The 25464-nt window shown below is 40.6% G+C and overlaps 2 protein-coding genes across 4 annotated transcripts in view; one reads left to right on the top strand and one right to left on the bottom strand.

The window, feature by feature from the left end:
- GPN1 (GPN-loop GTPase 1) overlaps positions 1-11250 on the top strand; it is a 22792-nt gene extending 11542 nt beyond the window's left edge. The window contains exons 7-14 of the mRNA XM_019970505.2: positions 65-159; positions 1101-1146; positions 2003-2149; positions 2922-3004; positions 4351-4390; positions 5271-5361; positions 8620-8727; positions 10588-11250. Coding sequence (XP_019826064.1) covers positions 65-159; positions 1101-1146; positions 2003-2149; positions 2922-3004; positions 4351-4390; positions 5271-5361; positions 8620-8727; positions 10588-10670 — 693 coding nt within the window. The 3' untranslated portion in view covers positions 10671-11250. The remainder of the gene's footprint in view (positions 1-64; positions 160-1100; positions 1147-2002; positions 2150-2921; positions 3005-4350; positions 4391-5270; positions 5362-8619; positions 8728-10587) is intronic.
- SUPT7L (SPT7 like, STAGA complex subunit gamma) lies at positions 9232-25464 on the bottom strand. Of its 3 annotated transcripts, XR_011569137.1 has the most exons (7): positions 25237-25464; positions 24321-24421; positions 22443-23061; positions 18221-18545; positions 17107-17344; positions 10570-14355; positions 9232-9647 (listed from the first exon to the last, which is right to left on the bottom strand). XR_011569137.1 is itself a non-coding variant. In XM_019970503.2 (6 exons), the coding sequence occupies exons 3-6, from the start codon at positions 22853-22855 to the stop codon at positions 14093-14095; spliced, it is 1239 nt and encodes a 412-aa protein (XP_019826062.1). In that variant the 5' UTR covers positions 22856-23061; positions 24321-24421; positions 25237-25464; the 3' UTR covers positions 9232-14092. The 3 variants fall into 3 exon arrangements, 2 of the variants coding, with proteins under 2 accessions (XP_019826062.1, XP_019826063.1); XM_019970503.2 differs by having other exon boundaries at positions 9232-14355; XM_019970504.2 differs by lacking the exon at positions 24321-24421 and having other exon boundaries at positions 9232-14355.

Here is a 25464-nt window from a genome sequence, read left to right as displayed (position 1 = left end):
GAGAAGAGTTTGGGGACAGGTCAAGGACCTTTTGACTAAAGCTGTGATTATTCTGTGGCTTTAGGCATCCTCGTTTCCAACGATTGTCATTTATGTAATGGACACATCTCGAAGTACCAACCCAGTGACCTTCATGTCCAATATGCTCTATGCCTGCAGGTAATACATTATTGTTGGGCATAGTGTTGTGTCAAGAAGTGAAGTCTCCATTACTTCTTTTCCTTCATTTTTGAGTCCTGAGTGCTTCCCTCTCGGTTTGTGCTGCCCACACCCTTTAGTGTTTCTGGGTTGGTAAGGGAAGAGAAGCACATATGCCTTGGCATCAGCCCCTGGTCGTCTTTCTCCTTTGCTTATTACAGAACAGGTGATGAATGAAAATGCACCTTCTGGTAGATGCATTGCCCCCAGTTGAATGAAATCCAGTTCTGAATAGAATAGAGGCTCTGGTCTAAATGCCTTTTTTTTTTTTTTTTTTTTGTGCTAGGAAAAATGAGATTATAACATGAGGAGAGACTGAATTAAAAGATTCATCCGTGATTCTGCATGCACATATTTTCTCAAGCGTGGGGCTATTAGGAGAGGAAGGGCATGCCCTACTAGGCTATGTTAGTGCATTAGACCTAGGAGCAAGGTGGGCAATTATTAACACTGAGTTTAATTTTAGGCATTTGCAAAAAGCAAGCACTCCACTTTGTCTCTTCTAATGTGACCAGGGATATTCCTTCCTGTTAAACACAAGAAATCCTGGTCCAAATAGAAATCTGATATTTGACAGCATGATTTTATCTTCATAGTAACTGTTTAATAGACAGTTAATTTGGTGAAAAACAACACACATACATACACACATAAACATACCCAGGATCAGTACCAAAGCATTATTACTCCAAGAATAGGAGAGAGTGTGTATGTGTGTCAGTTGCTTAGTGGTGGTGGTTTCCTGCTTGGGATGAGAGCACACGTGAGTGCCGTGTGAGAATGGATACCTGTGTTTAGAGTCTGAACCCCTCTCCCTTTTAATTACTCAGCTTCATTGGATTAATAACACAAGCAGGAGCTTAAGTGCTTTTACTAATAATGCCTTCATATTTGATTTTCAGCATCTTATACAAAACCAAGCTGCCTTTTATTGTGGTCATGAATAAAGTAAGTGGAGTCTTCTTCCAGTCTTGCCTGAATATTTCATCAGAACCTTGTGTTAGAAATTTGGTTAGGTGAGAAGGATGATTTCAGATGCTGCAGAGCAGATTGAAGCTAACTGAAAGCAAAGTTGTGAGCACTTCTCAGAAATGGACTCAATTAAATTGAATGAATACACTATATGTCACTGATTCTTCTCCAAAGTTATTTTAGGCTAAATAGAGTAACTCCTGGTCCATAGCATATGGGTTATCCCTCAAGATCAGGACTCTGTAAGTGGGGGAGGGACTGCCAGCCTGTGGGGAGTGGCAATTAAAACAAAACCAAAACTTCTCTGTGGTTGGTTGTTGGCCAGAATGCAAGAGACTGTGTACTTGACTTTGGAGCCTGGAAAATGCTGGCCTCCACTGTGGCCATGGTCACTTGGCAGTGGATAGTAAAGGGTCTGTTTTAACCTGGAATATACAGATCTTCATTTAATTATTTATACTGCACAGCATTCTTGGCTCTTTGTGGCTTGTTTCAGTGGAGGAGGAAATGGGGGAAGCAGAGAAGGAAAATCTATGAATGATTGCTCTTTGTTGTCACCACTTAATTAAAAGAAATTGGGAGAAGGAACTTCCCTGATGGTCCAGTGGTTAAGACTCCATACTTCCACTGCAGGGGATAGGTTCAATCCCTGGTCAGGGAACTAAGATCCACATGCTGTGAGATGTGGCCAAAAGTTTAAAAAATTTTTTTAATTAAAAATAAAATTTTTAATTAAAAAATTAGTTAAAAAAATTTTTTTTAATAAAATTTCCCATTGTTTGGGATCTGACCTCATCTCTGGTTGCTGTTAATTGTCTTCTCTCTGGTACAGACTGACATCATTGACCACAGCTTTGCAGTGGAATGGATGCAGGATTTTGAGGCTTTCCAAGATGCTTTGAATCAAGAGACTACATACGTCAGTAACCTGACTCGTTCAATGAGCCTGGTGTTAGATGAGTTTTACAGCTCACTCAGGGTAAACTTTCTCTCTTGTTTATGCTGTCCATCTCTCCAGTTAACCTGTTAATCCAAAGGACTGGCTTTGAACATATCTTTGGAGAGGAAATTCATTACCTTCCGAAAAGTAATTTATAAGGCATTGCTTATTAAAAACTGGAGATTTAATAGATAAATATGATAGAGACCCTACCTTCAGAGATTTTATGGTCTAGTTAGGAGAGAAGACTAAACACAGAGTTGAAATATAATGTATTGTAACTCATATTGTGATATCTTAAGAAAGATATAAAGTTGGCCTGATAGTGGTTAGGTGGTAGATCACTTTTGAAATGAGGGATTTTGGAGGATATAGCACATATAGGTGTGCTTTGAAGGAAGGGTAAGATTTGTGTAAGCAAAAGAGGGTATGGGTAGCAAGGAGTATGTTCACTGCCCAAGCAAAAACATTGAGATACTAATTTTTATAGAGAACAGACTGTCGTTTGATGTGATAGGGAACAGATGAAAAGAACTGCTGCTTGTTTGGTCCTCATTTTCTTTTTCAGTTCTCTACTTTCCATGGACTTATTACCATGACTTTTAAACTTAAAAAATTAAAAAATTTTTTATTTCCATGACTTTTGAGTAAGCATGCTGTTCTGTATTCTTTTAGCGTCATTCTTTGCCAGGGACTTCTTAACATATCCAAACTTCTTCTATGAAGATTTTATGAAATTTGAACCAAATAATGTACACTGTTTAAAAATATGCTGTTGTTTCCTCAGTGGCATTAATGATGCTTTTGGCAGGTGGTGGGTGTGTCTGCTGTCCTGGGTACAGGTTTAGATGAACTCTTCGTGCAAGTTGCCAGTGCCACAGAAGAATATGAAAGGTGAGGACAAAAGAACATTTAATTGATGGCATTCTTAGTTACTCACAATTCTGATATGACAGCAGTTTTGTCAGGCAAAATGTTTTGGTTTTCATAATGTTTGTATTATATTTGCCATGCAGATGTGTACTGGGTCTCATCACATTTAGGGTTAACAAGTACCCATTAGATTAAAAAAAAAACAAACAATAATATAAAAAGACCCCACAATAATATAAAATCTTCACTTTATTGAATGATGAAGAGCAGGAGTCATCAGACATTGTAAAAGTCAGATATTAAAATTTTTGGCTTTGTGGACCGTAATAACTCTGTCATTGTGATGTAAAAGCACCTATAGACAATTCCTAAACAATTGGGTGGGGCTGTGTTCCAATAAAACTTTATTTATAAAAATAGACAGTGGGCTGGATTTGGCCTGTTTGCCACATTTGTTGACCCCCGATTAAGAACATAGACTTTGGAGTCAGATAGACATGAGTTAGATTTTTCCTTCATTTAATAAATGAGTAACTGTAGCATTTATTGTTAAGATTGGTCATTGTGAGGATTATTTGAGATTATTTGAGATGATATACCTAAAGCACCTAGCATAATTGCCAACAAATGGAAAACATATTTCTTTATAAATGATTGTTATAACTGTTGTCATGGTTAATATTCGAGTTCTAATTTATCTAAAGGAAAGTGGAGTCGGAGCACCTATACACTTTCTTAGGCCTGATAACTGGCTGCTTTCTAGCAAGCTTCATACTTAGTAAGATCCTAATAGCCACATTATTATTTTCAGACACATTATTTTTTGTTCATCAGACAAGCGTTGTGGGTTGTTGTTTTTTTTTGTGTGAGTGTTATCAAAGCCTCAGGATAGGCTCTTTTCTGTATCCTTTCATTGTTGCCCAGATGAACGACATAATTTATATACTGCTTCCTGAGTAGGCCTACCTTCTTTTACTCATCATTTAAACATCTTTTATTCATGTTCATCCAAGTGTATGATGAACTCATCAGTCATGGTCTCTCCAGAGTTGATCTTCCCAGCTCAGCAGTCAGTCTTTTGTCTCTTTGCTGGTTTCAGGGTGGGGGTCAGGCACCTTGCTTTTAATTCCTTAGGGATAGAGTTTTAGTGACTAAGAGTTGTTACATCTGATGTTTGGTAGCATAAGATCTTTTGTTATCGTCAAAGTACTAGGAAAATAGAAGTGACATGGGAGCAGGCAGGGCCCACACTGCTTAGTGTTTCTGTCATCATTCATCTTTTATCTCCCTCATTGTTTAAGTAGCCTCTAGTATTTGTATAATTTGTCAGTATTAATCAAAGGGATTTAGAGTGTTTCTCTTTCCAGAGAGTATCGTCCTGAATATGAACGTCTGAAGAAATCACTGGTAAGATAAGAAGCTGTTTGTGTTTTAGGGCTACTAAAAAACAGTCGCAACCCATCTATCATAAGTGATTTTGTTTTGGTATATCCTTTAGATACTTGTAAGGTCTTCCCTTGTAGCTCAGCTGGTAAGGAATCCGCCTGCAATGCAGGAGACCTGGGTTTGATATCTGGGTTGGGAAGATCCCCTGGAGAAGGGAAAGGCTACCCATTCCAGTGTTGTGGCCTGGAGAATTCCATGGACTGTATAGTCCATGGGGTTGCAAAGAATCAGACACAACTGAGCGACTTTCACTTTCACTTAGATACTTGTGAAGATACTTGTATCTTTTAGATACAGTGTATCCTTTAGATACTTGTTAATTTGACCTGTAAATTTGTATGTATGCTGTCTGGATGCAGAAAGGTCTCTTTTTCCCTTCTCTAAATTTGAAGTAATAAAAATCAGGTTTTTCCTGTTATGTGTGCTGAGCCCTTCTAGTGCTACACCTCTACCCTGACTCCAAGGTCCATTTAAAGGCTGTTGTAGAATTTTGTTTAACAGCAGTTCATAACTCTTACCCCAAATGATCAGGTGTCCTGTCCCCATTGGCTCCATTGAACATCTTATCATTTAGCCTTCCTGCTGTGTCTGCTTGAGGGTTCTTTTGAAGATTTTGTGTTGAATTTCTGAAACCTCTAATACAGTCTGCAGAGCCCTCTGGAATGAATTTATGCTAATATGGGCCCACACTGCTTAGTGTTTCTGTCATCATTCATCTCTTACCTCCCTCATTGTTTAAGTAGCCTCTAGTGTTTGTATAATTTGTCATTTCCATTAGAAGTCTGGCATCTAACTTGGGCCTTCTTTTTTAATATAATGACATATTTTTCTATGTATATAGGCCAGTGCACAGAGCCAGCAGCAGAAAGAACAACTGGAACGCCTCCAGAAAGATATGGGCTCTGTAGCCTTGGACACAGGAACTGCCACAGGTACTGGAGGGTCTTCTGGTGTTAGGAACTAAAAGAAGGGTACAGTTGTCTCCACTTAGTAGTTAGGTGCTTGGATTTAAGGGAGAGAAAGAGAAAAGGATAAAGTAAATGTGGTATTTTATGTCAGTCAATCAATTTAGATAAATCCTAGATCCAACAAGTAATTGGCTACCCTGTTTCCCAACTGAGCTTTTTTAACCCTTTTAGGCTCCTGAAGAGGGAGTGGTCATGACATCCCATGGCCTTAGGGTACATGGCTTGATGTTAGGTTCTCCTAGAGACCATTCCCTAACAAGCTGAATCCTCTGCTCAGGACTCAAACCCACTTGATTAGACTTTCTCCTGACTATTGGAGCTCAGCCCTTATTTAGTTTCCCTGTGTAGGGAGCTTACTTCTATTAGTATATTCAATTTTCCATTTTTTTCTCCTCTTTTTCTTTTTTTTAAATTAATTTATTTTAATTGGAGGCTAATTACTTTACAATATTTTAGTGGTTTTTGCCATACATCAACATGAATCAGCCATGGGTGCACATGTGTTCCCCATCTAGAATACCCCTCTCAACTCCCTCCCCATCCCATCCCCCAGGGTCATCCCCGTGCACCAGCCCTGAGCACCCTGTCTCATGCATTGAACCTGGTCCAGTGATCCGCTTCACATATGATAATATACACGTTTCAACCCTACTCTCTCAAATCATCCCACCCTCGCCTTCTCCCAGAATGCGAAAGACTGTTCTTTACTTCTGTGTCTCTTTTGCTTTCTCGCATATAGGGTCATCATTACCATCTTTCTAAATTCCATATATATGCATTAGTATACTGTATTCATGTTTTTCTTTCTGACTTACTTCACTCTGTATAATAGGCTGCAGTTTCATCCACCTCATTAGAACTGATTCAAATGCATTCTTTTTAATGGCTGAGTAATATTCCATTGTGTGTATGTACCACAGCTTCCTCATCCATTCATCTGCTGCTGGACATCTAGGTTGCTTCCATGTCCTGGCTATTGTAAACAGTGCTGTGATGAACATTGGGGTACACATGTCTCTTTCAATTCTGGTTTCCTTGGTGCGTGTGCCCAGCAGTGGGATTGCTGGGTCATATGGCAGTTCTAGTGCCAAATTTTTAAGGAATCTCCACACTGTTCTCCATAGTGGCTGTACTAGTTTGCTTTCCCACCAACAGTGTAAGAGGGTTCCTTTTTCTCCTCACCCTCTCCAGCATTTATTGTTTGTAGACTTTTTGATAGCAGCCATTCTGACTGGCGTGAGATGGTACTTCATTGTGGTTTTGATTTGCATTTCTCTGATAATGAGTGATGTTGAGCATCTTTTCATGTGTTTGTTAGCCATTTGTATGTCTTCTTTGGAGAAATGTCTGTTTAGTTCTTTGGCCTATTTTTTGATTGGGTCATTTATTTTTCTGGAATTGAGCTGCAGGAGCTGCTTGTATATTTTTGAGATTAATTCTTTGTCAGTTGCTTCATTTGCTATTATTTTCTCCCATTCTGAAGGCTGTCTTTTCACCTTGCTTATAGTTTCCTTCATTGTGCAAAAGCTTTTATGTTTAATTAGGTCCCATTTATTTATTTTTGCTTTTATTTCCATTACTCTGGGAGGTGGGTCATAGAGGATCCTGCTGTGATTTATGTCAGATAGTGTTTTGCCTATGTTTTCCTCTAGAAGTTTTTATAGTTTCTGGTCTTACGTTTAGATCTTTAATCCATTTTGAGTTTATTTTTGTGTATGGTGTGAGAAAGTATTCTATTTTCATTCTTTTACAAGTGGTTGACCAGTTTTCCCAGCACTTGTTAAAGAGATTGTCTTTTCTCCATTGTATATTCTTGCCTCCTTTGTCAAAGAAAATGTATCCATAGGTGTGAGGATTTATCTCTGGGCTTTCCATTTTGTTCCATTGATCTATATTTCTGTCTTTGTGCCAGTACCATACTGTCTTGATGACTGTAGCTTTTTAGTATAGTCTGAAGTCGGGCAGGATGATTCCTCCAGTTCCATTCTTCTTTCTCAAGATTGCTTTGGCTATTCGAAGCTTTTTGTATTTCTGATACAAATTGTGAAATTATTTGGTCTAGTTCTCTGAAAAATACCGTTGGTAGCTTGATAGGGATTGCATTGAATCTATAGATTGCTTTGTGTAGTATACTTATTTTCACTATATTGATTCTTCCAATCTGTGAACATGGTATATTTCTCCATCTATTTGTGTCATCTTTGATTTCTTTCATCAGTGTTTTATAGTTTTCTATATATAGGTCTTTTGTTTCTTTAGGTAGATTTATTCCTAAGTATTTTATTCTTTTCATTGCAATGGTGAATGGAATTGTTTCCTTAATTTCTCTTTCTGTTTTCTCAGTGTATAGGAATGCAAGGGATTTCTGTGTGTTAATTTAATATCCTGCAATTTTACTATATTCATTGATTAGCTCTAGTAATTTTCTGGTGGAGTGTTTAGGATTTTCTATGTAGAGGATCATGTCATCTGCAAACAGTAAGAGTTTTACTTCTTCTTTTCCAATCTGGATTCCTTTTATTTCTTTTTCTTCTCTGATTGCTGTGGCTAAAACTTCCAAAACTATCTTAAATAGTAGTGGTGAGAGTGGGCACCCTTCTCTTGTTCCTGACTTTAGGGGAAATGCTTTCAATTTTTCACCATTGAGGATAATGATCGCTGTGGGTTTATCATTCATATATGGCTTTTATTATGTTGAGGTATTCTTTCTCTGCCTGTCTTCTGGAGGGTTTTTATCATAAATTCTCCTTTTCTTGAAAAATACTCAGCTCCTCTGTCATTTCACCCTCTGTTCTCTTCAGACCCTCTCTGAACTTAAATTTCCATCAGGAAGTTTCCTGAACACTCCACACTTTTACTTTGGACTTACCAGCACACTGGGTCTGCTCACATGTCTTTAGCCTTCATAGGAAAAACCATAGCTGCTTTCAAGCTGAGAGCTAGTAAAAACAAATGACATTACTACTAAGACAAGCTTCTTGAGAGTTGAGTTTTTCCTCAACTTAAAAATGAGACTTCTTGGGTTACTGGCACTTTGTGAAATAAACTAGTGTAGAAATGTTTAATGGTATGAACAGTACATTTAGAAGAGAGAAGATACTGCATTTTATCATGATCACTTTCATCCTGCCAATTTTTAATCATAGTTACTTACTGATTCAAAATTACCCTTTTGAGGAGGCCTGTGTTCCTGATATGCTGCTGATAGTATTTTACATGCAGGCAGCTCATCTCCTGTGCTGGACCCTTCTGATTTGATCCTGACTCGGGGAACCTTGGATGAAGAGGATGAGGAAGCAGACAGTGATACTGATGATATTGACCACAGAGGTGAGAGGTGGCTGAGGTGACTCATGAAAACAGAACAACTGCTTATCCTCTCATTGTTTGCCTGGAGCTTTCTGTTATTGAGAGACTTTAACCATGCAGCCAGTAATAGGGGAGAGAGGAAATGGTAAAGGATATAGCACCAGAAAGGAGTTCCATACACTGAGAGTTCCTGGCCTTCCACAAGAATGGTTAGTACTGAGCTTGATTATGGCCTTTTCTTAGTCTTGTGTCTTCTCATCTTTAGGTCCTAACTCAATTTTGAGGAACCCAGGATTGTTTATTATAATTGTTTTAAGAATACAGGAGGCCTTAGTGAACCTAAATTAGTCAGAAGGGACTGTAACATTGAGGAGAGAATGGCTTTGGAAACCCTAAAGGGTTTTATGTGGCATAGTTTTATAGACTGTGGACAGAGTCTATTTCTTGAAACAACCCTTGTAGGTCCTTGCTGTGCTCAAGGGTAAACCTCTCTTTATTTCAGTGTGCTGGATGCTAACATGTAAATTGCCTCATTTAATACTATTTATTGAGGTATAATTTACAAATAATAAATCCCACTCCTTTAAAGTGTATAGTTCAGTTCAGTCACTCAGTTGTGTCTGACTCTTTGCAACCCCATGGACTGCAGCATGCCAGGCTTCCCTGTTCATCACCAACTGCCAGAGCTTGCTCAAACTCATGTCCATTGAGTCAGTGATGCCATCCAACCACCTCATCCTCTGTCATCCCCTTCTCCTCCTGCCTTCACTCTTTCGCAGCATCAGGGTCTTTTCCAGTGAGTCCATTCTTTGCATCAGGTGGCCGAAGTATTGGAGCTTCAGCTTCAGCATCTATCCTTCCAGTGAATATTCAGGGTTGATTTCTTTTAGGATTGACTGGTTTGATCTCCTTGCACTCCAAGGGACTCTCAAGAGTCTTCTCTAACACAAGTATATAGTTAGATGAATTTTAATACATATAGTCTTATAGTAATTACCATCATAAGCAAGAAACACAACACTTCCATCACCCTAAAAGTTCGCTCATGCCCATTTTTATTTAGTCCCTTCCCCTACACCAGTTTCTGGCAACCACTTATATGATTTTTGTGCCTATAATTTTGCCTTTTCCAGAATGTAATGTAAGTGGAATCACAGTATTTAACTTGGCTTTTTTCACTTAGTATAATGCTTTTTGTGATCCTTCCATGTTATTGCATGTATGAGTAATATGTTTTTTTAAATTGCTTAGTAATATTCCATTATGTGGATGTGCCTTTGTTTATCCATTCACAAGCCAATTGACATTTGGGTTGTTGCCAGGTTTAAGCTGTGGTAAATAAACTCCTATAAAGATTGGTTAATAGGTTTTTGTGTGGACACAGGTTTTCATTACTCTCAGTTAAAAATATGTAGGAGTGGGATCTCATTTTAGTTACTTTACGAGGGAAGCATCTCCCCACCTATTGGTCAAAGAAATTGTACATTTTGGGCAACATGATAAATAGAACCTGCTTCTAGGAAATACTTCCTTATTGGGAGAATTGAACATGGAGTGTCTTAGCAAGAGTACAGTTGACTCTTGACCAACTCAGGGGCTGGGGTACCTATTATCCTTGGTACAGTTTTAACAGTCCTCATATAACTAACTTATAGTTGGCCCTCCGACTCTGGTTCTGCATTTGTGGATTTCATCAACCGTGGATTATGTAATACTGTATGTACTACTGAAAAAAGTTTGTGTGTAAGGGGACTCACGCAGTTCAAGCCCATGTTGTTCAAGGTTACATGTACTATTTCTGATAGATGGGAGACAGTGGCTCTAATCCACTGGTCTAATGGGGAGAGTCTGAAAATAACTCACCTTCTTTTTTCCTTATAGTTACAGAGGAAAGCCGCGAAGAGCCAGCATTCCAGAATTTTATGCAAGAATCAATGGCACAGTACTGGAAGAAAAACAAATAGTTTCTAAATTTCAAAATTTTGGAACTCTGTGTGAAGGACTATCTTTAGCTCTGACTGGGGGCTACAATCTATAAAGGATGGTTTTGTTCAGAATAGCAGTTTGTCTTACTAGTGAAACTTCCTGACTCCGATGAAGCCAGAATAGATTATTTGGACCTGCTAATAATTCCCATTGGCCTTCCCCTCGGATTTATGCAAGGAAGCATATTCTGTTTTTGGACACTGATATCCCTTTGAGCCTAAAACCGCAAGTTGTATCATTTGAACTCACATACTTTTGCTACTGATGGATGAAACAGAGAACTTAGTAGGCTGGATCTCTAGCCTCTACTTCCTGAGCATTTGCCTTTGAACTTGTACCATGAGTTCCCTTCCTTTTTATCAGAAGGTGAGAGGAAACAGGAGCTTGTCCAGAATGACAGTGCAGTCTCCTTGGCAACCAGTCAATGTTAGTATGAAACGTGCCTCCCACTGGGGAGCTCATTATAGAACATCAGGTTCACTGAAGAAAGTGGGCAACACATAGTTAGTAAGAATTCTACTTTAGATGGTGGCTTAGATAAAGAGTTTTTAATTTTCACTCTGTTGTAAGCCTGCTTGTCATCATTTCAAGTAAGAAAATCATCACAAATAGTCACTTCAGTTCAGAAGAGAGATTTAAAGCCACATGATGTTTACTGAAGTTCTGTGTACACACCACACCTAATAATGAGCAATGAAGCCAGGCCCTGTTTGTATTGTACTTTAATGCAGTGTGTCCTTCCTTAGTGATTTACTCAAAGGGCATGGGTTTGGGTCAGGTGCACATTCCACACATAATAGCCCTGGTAAGGGTTTGCTTCGCCTCCACATTCTTCACAGTATCTTAAAACATAGTAATATTTCTCTTAAGACATTTTATTCCTGCCTAACCTGTATTTCAGTTCAGTGGCTCTCAAAGTGTGGTCTCTGGAACAGAAGCATCAGCATCATCTGGCAAGTTACCAGAAATGGGACATTCAAGACCAAAATCAGAAACTGGGGGTGGGGCGTGGGGCCTAGCAGTCTATTTTAAAAAGGCCTCCAGGGGATTCTGATGCATGCTAAGTTCAGAACAGTGCTCTAACTCAAACAGCCTATGGCATAATTCCAGATGAATTCCAGGTGAATCTCAGGTATCAATGCTCTTATGACCTTCTTTATCAGAGTACCTGAACCTTGGCCATCTAGTGCCTATTCTTCAATTTAAATCTTCTAAAAATAAGAATATTTTGTTTTACATAAAGTATTAATTTCAATACTATATAACTAATGGGAACCACTGGTCTAAGAACTTGAATTTGTTCTTTAAGAGGGAACCACTTGGACAGCAAACTTGTACATACCTGTTTTTTTCCCTAGTGCCTTTGAATACTTTTTCATTAAAGAGGAAATCATCTGGCCTAAGCTCCATAACAGCAGAGACAGTCTTACTCATCTGTATATCCCTTGCAAAGGACCCAGTACATAATGGGTACTCAATAAATGTTTGCTAAGTGAACTAATTAAATACTAAGTGGCTACTTTCTGGAAACCAACCACCAGATGTGTACTTTCATCAGTAAATAAGGGGAAGTGAAGTGAAGTGAAAGTTGCTCGGTTGTGTCCAACTCTTTGTGACCCCATGGACTACAGTCCATGGAATTCTCCAGGCCAGAATACTGGAGTGGGTAGCCTTTCCCTTCTCCAGGGGATCCTCCCAACCCAGGGATCGAACCCAGGTCTCCCGCATTGCACGCGGATTCTTTACCAGCTGAGCCACAAAGGAAGCAAATAAGGGGAAATAAAACTAAACCTGGAACAGGAAAGGTTTAAACATGCCAAGGATGTCCAATTAGCAAACTTATAAATGCTTTGGCAACAGTTTAAATCATAACCTTATTTTGTTGCTGTTGTATTCGTATTTATTCCCAATACCTGAGACATTGAAGGCACTCAGTGATATGGGCCTTGATTTCTAGTCTACTAAAAGAGTGCTCTAAATTTCACAAGACTTGTATTCTGCACCCCCAAACCAAACTTCAGCAGTACTTAACTTGCACACATTTGCTAATTACTCCTGATTATTCCAGTGCTACATCAAGTATTTAATAAATAATGATTGACACTATCAGATGCCAAGTAGGGCAGATACTGCGATGGATGAGTAACAGCAGTCAATCTGTTCAGGACATGATGTAAAGCAGAATGGTGCATATTGTTAGCCTTTTAGAGGCTGCCCATCCAGTAGAAGTACAATGTGCAGATGTAGAATTCTGGTAAAGGAATGGACCACTGTCCTCTGATGGCCAAGCAGACGCAACAAATGAAACAGGCACAAGTCTGTCTACGGACAGGTCCTGTTTGCTTCATTCACAAAGTGGAAGTGTTAGTCGCTCAGTCGTGTCCCAGCTTTTTGCAACCCCACGGACTGTAGCCCGCCAGTCTCCTCTGTCCATGGGATTTTCCAGGCAAGAATATTGGTGCAGGTTGCCCTTCCCTTCTCCAGGGGATCTTCCTGACCCAGGGATCGAACCGGGTCTCCTGCATTGCGGGCAGACTCTGATGAGCCATCAGTTAGTTTCATCATTCAAAAAGGAGAAAATGAAAAGAGCTACTGAAAAATGTACATGCTGAAAATACTGGGTTGCCCAAAAAGTTCGTTTGGGTTTTTCTATAGCATATGGAAAAGCCTGAATGAACTTTTTTGGCCAACCCAATGTTAAAAAAAAAAAAATCTGACTGGAAATAAAGAGGATTGGAATACATGGACTAAGTCTAGAGAAGGAAGAAGAAAAATATATGGTTGAGATGGGAGAGGGCTATTTGGATAAGCAAAAAGGCTGTTCACAGACTGCTGTGATTTCACAGGAGATTCTGTGGGCAGCAGAAACAGAAAAAAAAAGACTACTGATAGATAAGCTGTGCAATGTTTAGCTATTTCCATTGGATTCCCAATGACTTGAACCAAAAATGAAGCAAGTTAAAAGAAAAAAATTGACATCTGATATCAGCATATATGTGAGTCTGTTCAAGCACAGCTGTGAAGCTTAATAACATCTTCATCTTCATAATATCCCTGCAGTGTAGGCCAGACCCAGTGTGATTCTTCTTGGTTGTGCAAGAGAAACAGCTTGAGAGAAGCTAAGTCACTTGTCACATGGTAAAGACAAGTCAGGGACACTGTTTTGGTCTCTGGATCACCATCCCGGTGTGATATCTGTGAAAGGTGGCTTGGTTGTGGAAAACAACAAAAACTAGATGCAAAAGGTAAAAGTAGACTTATTTGGTTAAATCCAGCTCCACTGATACCAGGAAAACCCGTTGTGTTTTAAGAGTTCAATCATTATTTGTGGAAACAAATTAGAATCCATCAGAGTTTCTGTTGGGTCTTCTAAGTCTGAAGAGGTCTCCCTCTTTGCCTTTTATATTTTCCTCATCCTCTTTTTGCAGCGCTGGTTGAAAACAGGGGAGGAGCCCATGAGGCTGTCAGTGGAGTGGGAGCCGTAGCTGCTGTCTGAGTCATCAGGGCTTTGGGGGATTCCAGCTTCACTCATGCCTGACATTGGCTCCTCGAACACATCGCTGCCCAGCACGCCGTGCCCAGAAACGTTGCCTTCTTCACTCTCTTGAGGCTCCATTTTCACGTGGGCCAAGTTCCAAAGAGGGGAAGCATTTACCTCTGTACCTGGGAATGGAAAAGAACACAGAACTAACTAGCAGCAAGAAAGGCTGGAACAAAGCAGGTGGCATACACCACCCAGGGCTGGCTGATGGCCTTTGAGCTCAGTTTTCATTCTGATTCTCTACTTGCCTAGAGAATATATTGTTATTCTCTGCTCAAAAAGTTACCAACTCAAAATATCTTCTTTTCCACTACCTCCCCTTCCTTTACCTCACCTCATCCATCTCCATTTCCCCTAAACCAGGGAAAGTAAAGCTACGCAGGTGGAAATATTCATGGTTCAAAGGCAGGCACAACCATGGGTTCTTGGGCAAGTGTTACATTTGCCTGTCCTTTTACGCGGCTGTCTTGTTTTTCTGCCTTGTGTTTGGGTCCCTGGTTCTCTCTCACATTATGAAAAGTTAGTGATCACTACAAAATGGTGGCAGCAGTTCTCAGACTGCTGAAAAGAGACATGACCCCTATGTCTGCAAGAATTTCTTTCTGGTTCTCCTGCCTCTGTGTCTTCTAGCAATGCTGTTCTGTGGTTATTACATCTCCCATAGTGAAAGGCTCTCTGCCCAGTACTTTGAAAATGTGGCCTAATTCTGTTTAGGCCACACTGAAGGACTGGCTGTTTGCCTCATTACTTCACTGATGACATAATTTATATTTCTAAAGAACTGGGACTTCCCTAGAAGTCCAGTGGTTAAGACTTCCACTGCAGGGGGCTCAGGTTTGGTCCCTGATCGGGGAACTAAAATCCCACATGCTGCATGGCACAGCCAATAAATAAATAAATAAACTGTAAAGAACTGAGCGTCTAGCATTATTTGCAGTCCTTCTGACTTAGGGACCATTGAGCCATCGGGTTCTAAAGGGAATCACAGAGTCTATCTGGAAGAAGCAGCCAGCTGCCTATAATTGAGTTGCCCTATTTTAATCCCTTTCAGGTTCAACTTGTTGGTACTACTCTGACCAAGGAACCCCAACTATTCAAACATCCTTGAGCAATTAACATTACTCCACCTGTCTGGAAGTTGCCTTAATTAACTCAGCACAAGCATCAGGAAAGACCAGAATACAGAGAACAGGAGGCCATCTGTCCACCTAGCTGGGTCGGCTGAATTAACTGTCATCAAGAGAGTAACAGCAAATTTGGAAAACTCAGCAGTAGCCACAAGACTGGAAAAGGTCAGTTTTCATTCCAATCCCAAAGAAAGGCAATGCCAAAGAATGCTCAAACTGCTGTACAATTGCAGTCATCTTACACGCTAGCAAAGTAATGCTAAAAAATCTCCAAGCCAGGCTTCAACAGTACGTGAACCATGAACTTCCAGTTGTTCAAGCTAGATTTAGAAAAGGAAGAGGAACCAGAGTTCAAATTGCCAACATCTGTTGGATCACTGAAAAAACAAGAGAGTTCCAGAAAAACATCAATTTCTGCTTTATTGACTACACCAAAGCCTTTGACTGTGTGGATCACACAAACTGTGGAAAATTCTTAGAGATGGGAATACCAGACTACCTGACCTGCCTCCTGAGAAATCTGTATGCAGGTCAGGAAGCAATAGTTAGAACTGGACATGGAACAACAGACTGGTTCCAAATTGGGAAAGGAGTATGTCAGGGTTGTATATTGTCACCCTGCTTATTTAACTTACATGCAGAGTATATGAGAAATGTCTGGCTGTATGAAGCACAAGCTGGAATCAGGATGGCTTGGAGAAATATCAATTACCTCAGATACACAGATGACACCACCCTTATGGCAGAAAGGGAAGAAGAACAGCCTCTTGATGAAAGTGAAACAGAGTGAAAAAGTTGGCTTAAAACTCAACATTCAGAAAACTAAGATCATGGTATCTGGTCCCATCACTTTATGGCAAATAGATGGGCAAATAGGGGAAATAGTGTCAGACCTTATTTTTTTGGGCTCCAAAATCACTGCAGATGGTGATTGCAGCCATGAAATTAAAAGACATTTACTCCTTGAAAGGAAAGTTATGACCAACCTAGATGGCATATTAAGAAGCAAAGACATTACTTTGCCAACAAAGGTCCGTCTAGTCAAAGCTATGGTTTTTCCAGTAGTCATGCAGAGATGTGAGAGTTGGACTGTGAAGAAAGCTGAGTGCCGAAGAATTGATGCTTTTGAACTGTGGTACTGGAGAAGGCTCTTGAGATTCCCTTGGACTTCAAGGAGATCCAACCAGTCCATCCTAAAAGAAATCAGTCCTGAATATTCATTGGAAGGACTGATGCTGAAACTCCAATACTTTGGCCACCTGATGTGAAGAATGGACTCACTGGAAAAGACCCTGATGCTGGGAAAGATTGAGGGCAGCAGGAAAAGGGGATGACAGAGGATGAGATGGTTGGATGGCATCACTGACTCAATGGACATGAGTCTGAGCAAGCTCTGGGAGTTGGTGACAGACAGGGAAGCCTGTTGTGCTGCAGTCCATGAGGTTGCAAAGAGGAGGACACAACTCAGCGACTGAACTGAACTGAAGAGAGTAACATTGCATGTACATCCTAACTAGGAATAATTTCAAAGAATGTCTGTAAAGCTGTGCTAGTTCCCTCTTCACTAATTAGGACGAGAATGTTTGTATCTCTAGATCAGTGACACTATGCTTCTTTTTAGACTTTCCATTCCCCTGCCCATCCCTACTTTTGCTCTTTCATCTCCAGCCTTTGAGTCTAAAATGCAAGAAGTACTGAGGCTGGCACATCTCCCAGAATCAAGATGGGTAGGTTGTTCTCTCTTACTTGAAGCCTGTGGTGAAGCCTCGACTTCCAGGTTAGATGGGAAGCGCTCGGTCTGAGTGCCGAGGACTCCCATGGGCAGCGACTGGTCTCCAGAAGCAAGGTCGGCCTCCAGTTCTTCACTGACAGGGAAGGTGATGTCGCTCACAGGTTCCTCCTTGATCTTGACAGGCTTCGTGTCCTCTGTGGCCTTCTCAGGATTGACGATCCTCTCATACTCTTCAGAGAGCTGCTTACTAATCTGTTGGCAAGCAAGAGTCAATTTTCCAAAGGAATGTTAAAAGCAAGTTGGATAGTCAGCTTGTGGCATCTGGTGGAAACAGAATATGAATATGAATAAAGCATCACTGCTAATGGGAAGAATTTGAGTTTGAAATTCATAGATGACAGGGACATGTAAAGAAAACTTGTTTGGCAGAGAACATGTATGTGATTAATTAAAAGGTACATAAAGGTAAAATATTTAAATGTATTATATCAGAACTGGGACAAAGGTGACATTTTTGGCTATAAAAACTAACATTTGACATAAATACAACAGGTGGCTAATGAACACTGTAGGACATCTGGATCACTTAGCAAAGCCGACTGGGTGTTATGAATTTCTTATATTTCAGATTTGGGGAAACCAGAACAGTGAACAAAATGCCTAAGGCCACAAGGGTGGAAGAGATTAGATAGTTCTGGTTTTAACCAAAAACGCTGTCTCCCCCATCCCACACTATCTTTGAGGGCAGTGTCATCTCACTGTTTTGCTCCTGGTTCATAGCACTTAACGCCATCTGAAATGATTTTGATTACCTGTTTTTGTCTCTCTCTCAACAAGAATGCAAGCTCAAGGAACTTGTCCTATTAAACTGCTGAATTCCACAATAGGCACTCCACAAATATGTGTTGAATAAAAGCAGGCTAGCCACATGCTATAATTTCACTGACTGAAGAAGAACCCTGGGTCTGGCCAGGTCAGTGTGGGTCACAGCCGGGGCCAAGAGGCAAGTCAAGTTAAGTTCACTCTATTCCAGGCCCTGTGCTCTGCACCCTAGGCCAAGTGTTAGGGATCCTGCTGAACACCCCTAGATCACATATCCTTGTGCACCCCTCCTCGGGATCCTCTCACCTGCAGCATGTAACTGTGATAGTCCTTGATGCGGTGCTGCCAGAATTTCTGGAGGGAGAGCACGCTGCCGATGCCCACTTCATGGAACACCTGCTCCATCACATCGGGGAAAGGAGTCTGCCCCAGCCGGGATTCTCGATCCACAGCAAAGCGCAGCAGCTTGGTGAACTTGAGGCAGTACTCGTGGGCCACATCAGTCAGGGTCTCCAGGACGCTCTCGTTAGCACACTCAAAGCCCGTGTGGGCCAGGATTGTGGCCACTGCCTGGTAGAGGAGCTGTCGGCAGGAGTGCCAGCTGAGTTCAGTCACAGGCTCCCCTTTCCCCCTGAAAGTGGAGACACGATGAGTGTCATTGGTTCTCTTGCAAAGGGGTGACCTGTCGTGTCTTCCTAGGCGGTTTACAATCCTAATCAAATGTCTGGCTCAGTTTTCCAGGAGAATTTCAGGCAGGTTATATAGTCCAGTTTTACCTTGCTGCCATTTCAGGGCATGTCTCAAGGACCCACAGTCATATCCCTGAGCAGTTCCAATTACATAAAGCTTGCATAGGTGATATGTGTTTATAGTAAACAGTATAAAAGGGTATCTACTGAAAAGTAAGTTCCCATCTTCTGGTATCAATTGTGTGATTTTGATCACTTTTATGGAGAAGGAAATGGCAACCCACTCCAGTACTCTTGCCTGGAAAATCCCATGGATGGAGGAGCTTGATGCAGACTACTGTCCATGGGGTCACAAAGAGTCAGGCACGACTGAGCGACTTCACTTTTAGGATCTGATTAATTTTAAGAGCACAGTGGTGCACATTTTCAGCATAGCATAGGTTCCTCACATGCTGGGCAATATATGGACCTCTAGAATTTAACTGCAACAAACCGTTTGTAAAATAGGAAAGCAATTCAATTTTTAAAAGCAGTTTAAAACATATATTGCTTACAAGCGACAGAGGATGAGATGTTGGATGGCATTACCAACTCAATGGACATAAGTTTGAGCAAACTCCGGGAGATAGTGAAGGACAGGGAAGCATGGCTTGCTGCAGGGTGGGTCGCAAAGAGTCAGACAGGACTGAGAGACTGAACAACAACAATCACTTACAAAGCATTTTTATCCTACTTTATGCTGTGAAATTGGTAGGGGTCCATATTATTATTCCTATCTGGCAGGTGAAGAAACTGAAGTTCAGAGGGGGTGATTTGCCAAATGTTTTTGTAATATAGAGCTTCTGACTCTAGATCCTGTGTTCTTCATGATACTCATTTTTACACCTAATCATTGTGGCAAAAATCCTATCTTTCTAAAACAAAACAAAAACTTCAAAAGTTGTCTGATTTCCTTAAAGTAACTTTTAATGAGCTCCTAATAATTTACCTGTTCTCCTGAAATTTCCTATCTTCTGCCTTCCCCTGACAAAGGAAGTAAATAGATAAAAATAAAAGAGGGTACAGAAAATGACTCTTCCCTGCACACACTTTGCATTTGTCACCCTGTGATTGCTGAACAGAGTTCCTGAGGAGCTATTCACCCACGCTGCTATTATCTGCTCAGCAGCAACTACTGCAATTCACCTAATAATTGGAAAATAAGAAAACCAACTGTCAAGTAATTTTTCATTTACTGTTTATATCATCATTTCCCATGACCAGTTTCTCTGGACCAAAAGCTAAAGACTTCAGAAGTGCCTAATAAACAGAGCTAAATCAGTACTGTTTTACTTAATATGTGGACCCATTTTAAAGGAAAATAATTCTTCCTGCAGCCCCATACCTGATGCAAAATATTTTTGTAACAGTCTCTTAAATATATATAAAATAAACTATGTGTAAACTTCTGATGTTCACAGAATCTTCCTAATAATTAAAATTAGAAAACTGACACAAAACTACAAATTCTAAATAATAGCATCAATTTAATATGAGGGACAGTATTATTTTGTAAAAGCTAAATTGCTCTCAAAATGTAAAGCTGGTACTGAGTGTTACAGAGTAAGTATTCTTAAGTTGGGCACATCTATACCAATATGTGCCAAGAATGTGATGACACATTTCTCATTCCCTTTTTCACTATTCCAGTGTCTTCGAAACTTAGACAACACACCATGACATCATCTTGCCTTAATCTGGGCCAACTGCAAACCTTACATAAGTCTATTTCTCTTCTTTTTTCATTAGTTTGGGACAATTAAAATAGTAGCAACTATCATCATCAACAGGCAGATGCAGTAAGTGACGTACAACACAATTAGTTATGAAGCATTTTTACCAAACATTTAATCTGAATCTTATCTTAAGAAAATAATCAGCAAATCCAGTCTGATTTGGAACAAATGACCTGAACTCTTAAAAAAGATTAATATCATGTATTATAAAAGGGGAAAGCTATTCTAGCTTAAAAGACACTAAAGCAGAGAAAGACAAATACTGTATATCATTTATACATAGAATCTAAAACAAACTAGTGAATACAACAAAAGAAGTAGACTCATAGATATTGGGAACACACTAGTGGTTAACAGTGAGGAGAGGGAAGGATGGGGCAAGATGGGGTAGATTAAGAGGTACAAGCTACTATGTATAAAATAAATAAGCTACAGGAATATATTGTACAGCACAGGAAATACAGCCAATATTTTATAATAACTTTAAAAGGAGTATAATCTATACAAATATTGAATTACAGTGTTGTACACCTGAAACTAATATTGTAAATCAACTATACCTCAAAAAAAAAAAAAAAGACACTAAAGAGGTATAACAATGAAAAGGAATACATGGTCTTTATTAGGTCCAAGACTGGGGAAAAATATACCTAATAAAGGATATTTTGGGGACAATTGGAAAAATCCGAATACAGATGTATTAAATGATAGTACTTAATTTGTGTTCACTTACTTTGATGTAATACTGGTTATTGGGATTATGTAGGAAATTTCCTTATTTTTAGGCTAAGGTGAATAATTTAGGGGTGAAATACTGTGATATCTACAACTCTAAAAGATTTGGCAAAAAAACCGTGTGTGTATGTATATATGTATACATAAATGTTTGTATATTTGTGAGTAAATGTGTGTATGCACACTTATACATATGTGAGAGAAAGTAAATGTACTAAAATATTAACAATTGTTGAATCCAGGTGAAGGGTATTTGGGTTTTTGTCATCCTATTATTTAAACTTTTCTGTAGGTCTGACAAATTTCAAAATGAAAAGACAAAAGTACTTATTTGGCATCAAATGCAAACTTTCATACTGAAATCCAGTAGTAGCACTAGCTTTTAAGGCAATCAGAGGATATGCAGCAAGGCTTCTCAAATTGAAATTTACGTGTGAATCTCTGGCTGCTGCTGCTGCTAAGTCGCTTCAGTCATGTCCGACTCTGTGCGACCCCATCGACGGCAGCCTACCAGGCTCCCCTGTCCCTGGGATTCTCCAGGCAAGAACACTGGAGTGGGTTGCCATTTCCTTCTCCAATGCATGAAAGTGAAAAAATAAAGTGAAGTCGCTCAGTCGTGTCCGACTTCTAGCGACCCCATGGACTGCAGCCCACTAGGCCCCTCCATCCATGGGATTTTCCAGGCAAGAGTACTGGAGTGGGTTGCCATTGCCTTCTCCAATGAATCTCTGGAGATCTTGTTAAAATGAAAATTCTGACTCCGGAGGTCTGGGTGAGTCTGACACTCTGCATTTCTAACAACCTCCCAAGTGATGTTGATGTTGCTGATCTCGGATCAGATTTTGGGCAGCGAGGATCAGGAACATTGTTATACTATTATTTCTTGAACTGTGTTATCAAAATGAAAATACACCGTTAAAAAATTCTTGTATAGAACTCGTGGATTCCTAATAGTAAGAGAATAAGTCCATAAATCTCATCTTGAGGACAATGAGCTAAACCCACAGTATATCTTTTAATTAACAAGAAAAACTAGATTTGGAGGACTATAAGACCATGGCCTCTTTTACAAACCAGTGTAGTACTTTGCTCCTAGTAAAGTGCTTGGCATATATTAGGTACTCAAGAAATATTTGTTGCACCAGAAAATAAAAAAATACAGACTCTGGATTTGGAAGAACATGGTTCAACTCTTAAACTTTCCACTAATTACCTGAGCAACTTTGGCCCAGTCATTTACTCTCATCTTAAGTTTCCTCCTGGAAATGTGGTGACATGCTTAACAGGGTGTTGGGAAGAAAAGTAACATATAGCAAAGCCTTGTCTTACCGATAAAAGTCACTCTCTGGGTCACTGTGCCAGACCTGGAATGGTGCACTTGGATTCTTACAATCTAAAGGAAGGAGATCATCAGGAAGAGGAGGTGACCCAGGGCAGGACGGAAGAGGTTCAGTCTCTTCAGTCTTTACACCTTCTGTCTGTTGCTGATTCTGGGCCTGTGCCGTGGCAATGAGGTTACGCAGACGTCGGTTGTGCTGGATCAGCTGAATGGTGTGGATGGTGAGGCTGCAGGGCTCTGAGGGGATGTCCAGCATAGTGGGGGGCTTGGGCTTGTTGGCTGAGGGTTGGTGCAGAGGCGGGTCATGGACTTCTACCAGTCGGAACTCTCGAGGGAGCAAGTCAAAAGAACTTCTGTTGGTCTGGCTTGACGAGATTGGTATCTCTCCCCAGTATCTCAACATTTTGGAATTACAAAGGAAGAGCTCCCAAGTTAAATGTGGATGGTTATCCTAAAGGCAGTGTTTTAAAATCTCTAGCAACTGCAGGTTAAGGGCTTCCGTAGTGAAGAATACGAGGTCTAGCCAGGTATTGACATAAAAACTAGGCAGTTCAAGACCACTTAGAAAAAGTCAGTGTCAGCAACACTGTTGGACCAAGGACGTTCTTCCTGAAGAAATTAAGAGAAATATAACTGTTAATATCACACTCATACACTGTGACAATTCCTACCGGACTGAACCACAAGGTAGAGTTTGGGTTTTTAGTAGACTAATAGCTGCAAGAGTATGTTAGGCTCTATAGTGTCCATATTTTCCAACTCACCCCACTAACTTATTACCAATCCTGAATGATTTGCAAGGCAAGACACTTAAATGAGACATGGAATATTTCTCAGAGTATCTTGACACATCTCCCCTGGATCCGCAGGAGAAAAAGGAGTAGAGTTAAAGATAGGAAAAGGTTCTTCTTCTTTTCTTTTTTTTGCTGTGCCATGCAGCCTGTGGGATCTCAGTGCCAAGTCCTAACCACTGGACTGCCAGGGAATTCCTGAGGTGGTTATTAGTCTGTGAACGCTTCCCAGGTGCACTAGGGGTAAAGAACCTGCCTGCCGATGCAGGAGTAAGAGACATGGGCTCAATTCCTGGGTCAGGAAGATCCCCTGGAGAAGGAAATGGCAACCCACTCCAGTATTCTTGCCTGAAGAATCCCATGGACAGAAGAGCCTGAGGGGCTACAGTCCAAAGGGTCGCAAAGAGTCAGACACTACTGAAGCAACATAGCATGCATGCATACATGCCAAACATGGGAACCTTTAACTAATCCTGGTGGAAAAATTTATGAACCACTATCCTAAACAGTCTTATGCATTCAACTTCTGACATTCATAGGGAAGAATCTCAGATATCTGCTATCTCTTAAATAATATCCCTTCCTTTAGTCTCTCCTTGTATCAAATCTACTCTCTACAGTGATGCTGTGCTTAATTGCTCAGTTGTGTCCAATTATTTGTGACCCCATGCACTGCAGCCTGCCAGGCTCCTCTGTCCTTGGGATTCTCCAGGCAAGAATACCAGAGTGGGTTGCCATGCCCTCCTCCACAGGATCTTCCCAACCCAGGGATCGAACACAGGTCTCCCACACGGCAGGCAAATTCTTTACCAACTGAGCCACCAGGGAAGCCCAAGAATACTGGAGTACCCTATCCCTTGGCCAGGGGATCTTCCCAACCCAGGAATTGAACCCTTGTCTCCTGCACTGCAGGCTGATTCTTTACCACAGCTGAGCTACCAAGTAAGCCTCTGTAGTGAGGCTAGACTTAATATTTTAAACTTAAACCTAATGACTTCCCACTGACTACTGGAAAAACGTCAGTCAAATTTTTTTGATTTACCATTCAACACCAATTACAATCCAGCTTCAACTCACCTTTCCAGATTCATTTCCCATATGTCTCTTCAAATTCAATGAATTTTTATCAAATGCCAAGTGTCATGTGAGGATATAAAGACTAATTCAAGGTCCTTACCCTGAGGTGAGGGAGAAAAACATGAATGTTTCAACATTAAAGTGTGTGGTCAGTGCTGTTCTACTAGAGACACAGACCAAGTTCAGTGAGAAAACACAAAGGAGGAACTTCCTGAAGAAAGTGACCATCTTAGTTCCAACAGTACCAGACTTCTCTGGTTGCAAATGCCATGCATTTCCACAGCTTAATGACATGATCTCTGCAGGCAATGCCTTGCTACCTGCCACATCCCTGGAAGACTTGTATTCATCCTTAAGTATGATTTAAGTCACCACCCTATCACCTCCCCAACACATCTCCCCTTGTTAAGTCTCACATCACTTTCTATGTTTCCATCACAGCATTTATACCTGTATTTAAACTAGTACTTGTTTCAATTTTATTCTTCCATCTGTCTCTCACAGCTGTGATCTTGGTGTCTAAGATTTGAGTGCCTACTACATGCCAGGCTTTGCCTCTACTGTCAATTCAATTTTCCCAACCTTTCTATAAGTAGGTATCTTTTTTTTTTTTTTTTTAAAGTAGATACTATTATTACCCCACTTTTCAGACGTGGAAGCTGAGGCCTTCTGTCTTGCCTAATGTCGGAAACAGCTGAGAGGGAAGATCGAGATGGTCAGGATCCAGGGTGTGCACTCTTAACAACTACACTATGCTGCCTCAATTGGTTTCAGAAAGAATAAAAGAAGGAACGAATACATGAATGAACCAAGTGACAACAAAAATCGCCCTCTCCCCTAACTTGACCCAAAGGAGCAGGAAGGACAGGCATCAAGCAGAGCAATGCCAACATCGCTACCAGGGCTCCTCCCTCACCATCAGCGGACTCGGGCGCCAATCACAGTGTCCTGGGGTCGTCTAATGCTGGGGCAGCCCAGACACAGGGAAATGTGGACCTGGACCGAGGCAAGGAGGCTCCACTATGGACTGCCACTTCGCAGGTACTGAACTGGGCGGCTGATGGGCTCCGAGAGGCCTGAGATACCAGGTCGTATCAGGTCCGGAAGGCTGGTGTGTTGACCAGCGGTTCAAGGCTGCCGGAAG

Source organism: Bos indicus, chromosome 11 (assembly GCF_029378745.1).
Source record: "Bos indicus isolate NIAB-ARS_2022 breed Sahiwal x Tharparkar chromosome 11, NIAB-ARS_B.indTharparkar_mat_pri_1.0, whole genome shotgun sequence".
NCBI classification, from domain to species: Eukaryota; Metazoa; Chordata; class Mammalia; order Artiodactyla; family Bovidae; genus Bos; species Bos indicus.
The sequence above is the reverse complement of the archived record's forward strand: the minus strand, read 5'-3'. Positions and strand labels throughout refer to the sequence as shown.

Excerpts from the sequence above, each read along its gene's own strand:
- SUPT7L (XM_019970503.2), bottom strand. The coding sequence starts at position 22,855 with ATGTTGAGATACTGGGGAGAGATACCAATCTCGTCAAGCCAGACCAAC. Across the intron at positions 17,345-18,220 it reads ATCACAGTTACATGCTGCAG|ATTAGTAAGCAGCTCTCTGA; the intron begins GTGAGAGGATCC and ends GCTTGCCAACAG. Across the intron at positions 14,356-17,106 it reads GGCTTCACCACAGGCTTCAA|GTACAGAGGTAAATGCTTCC; the intron begins GTAAGAGAGAAC and ends TTCCATTCCCAG.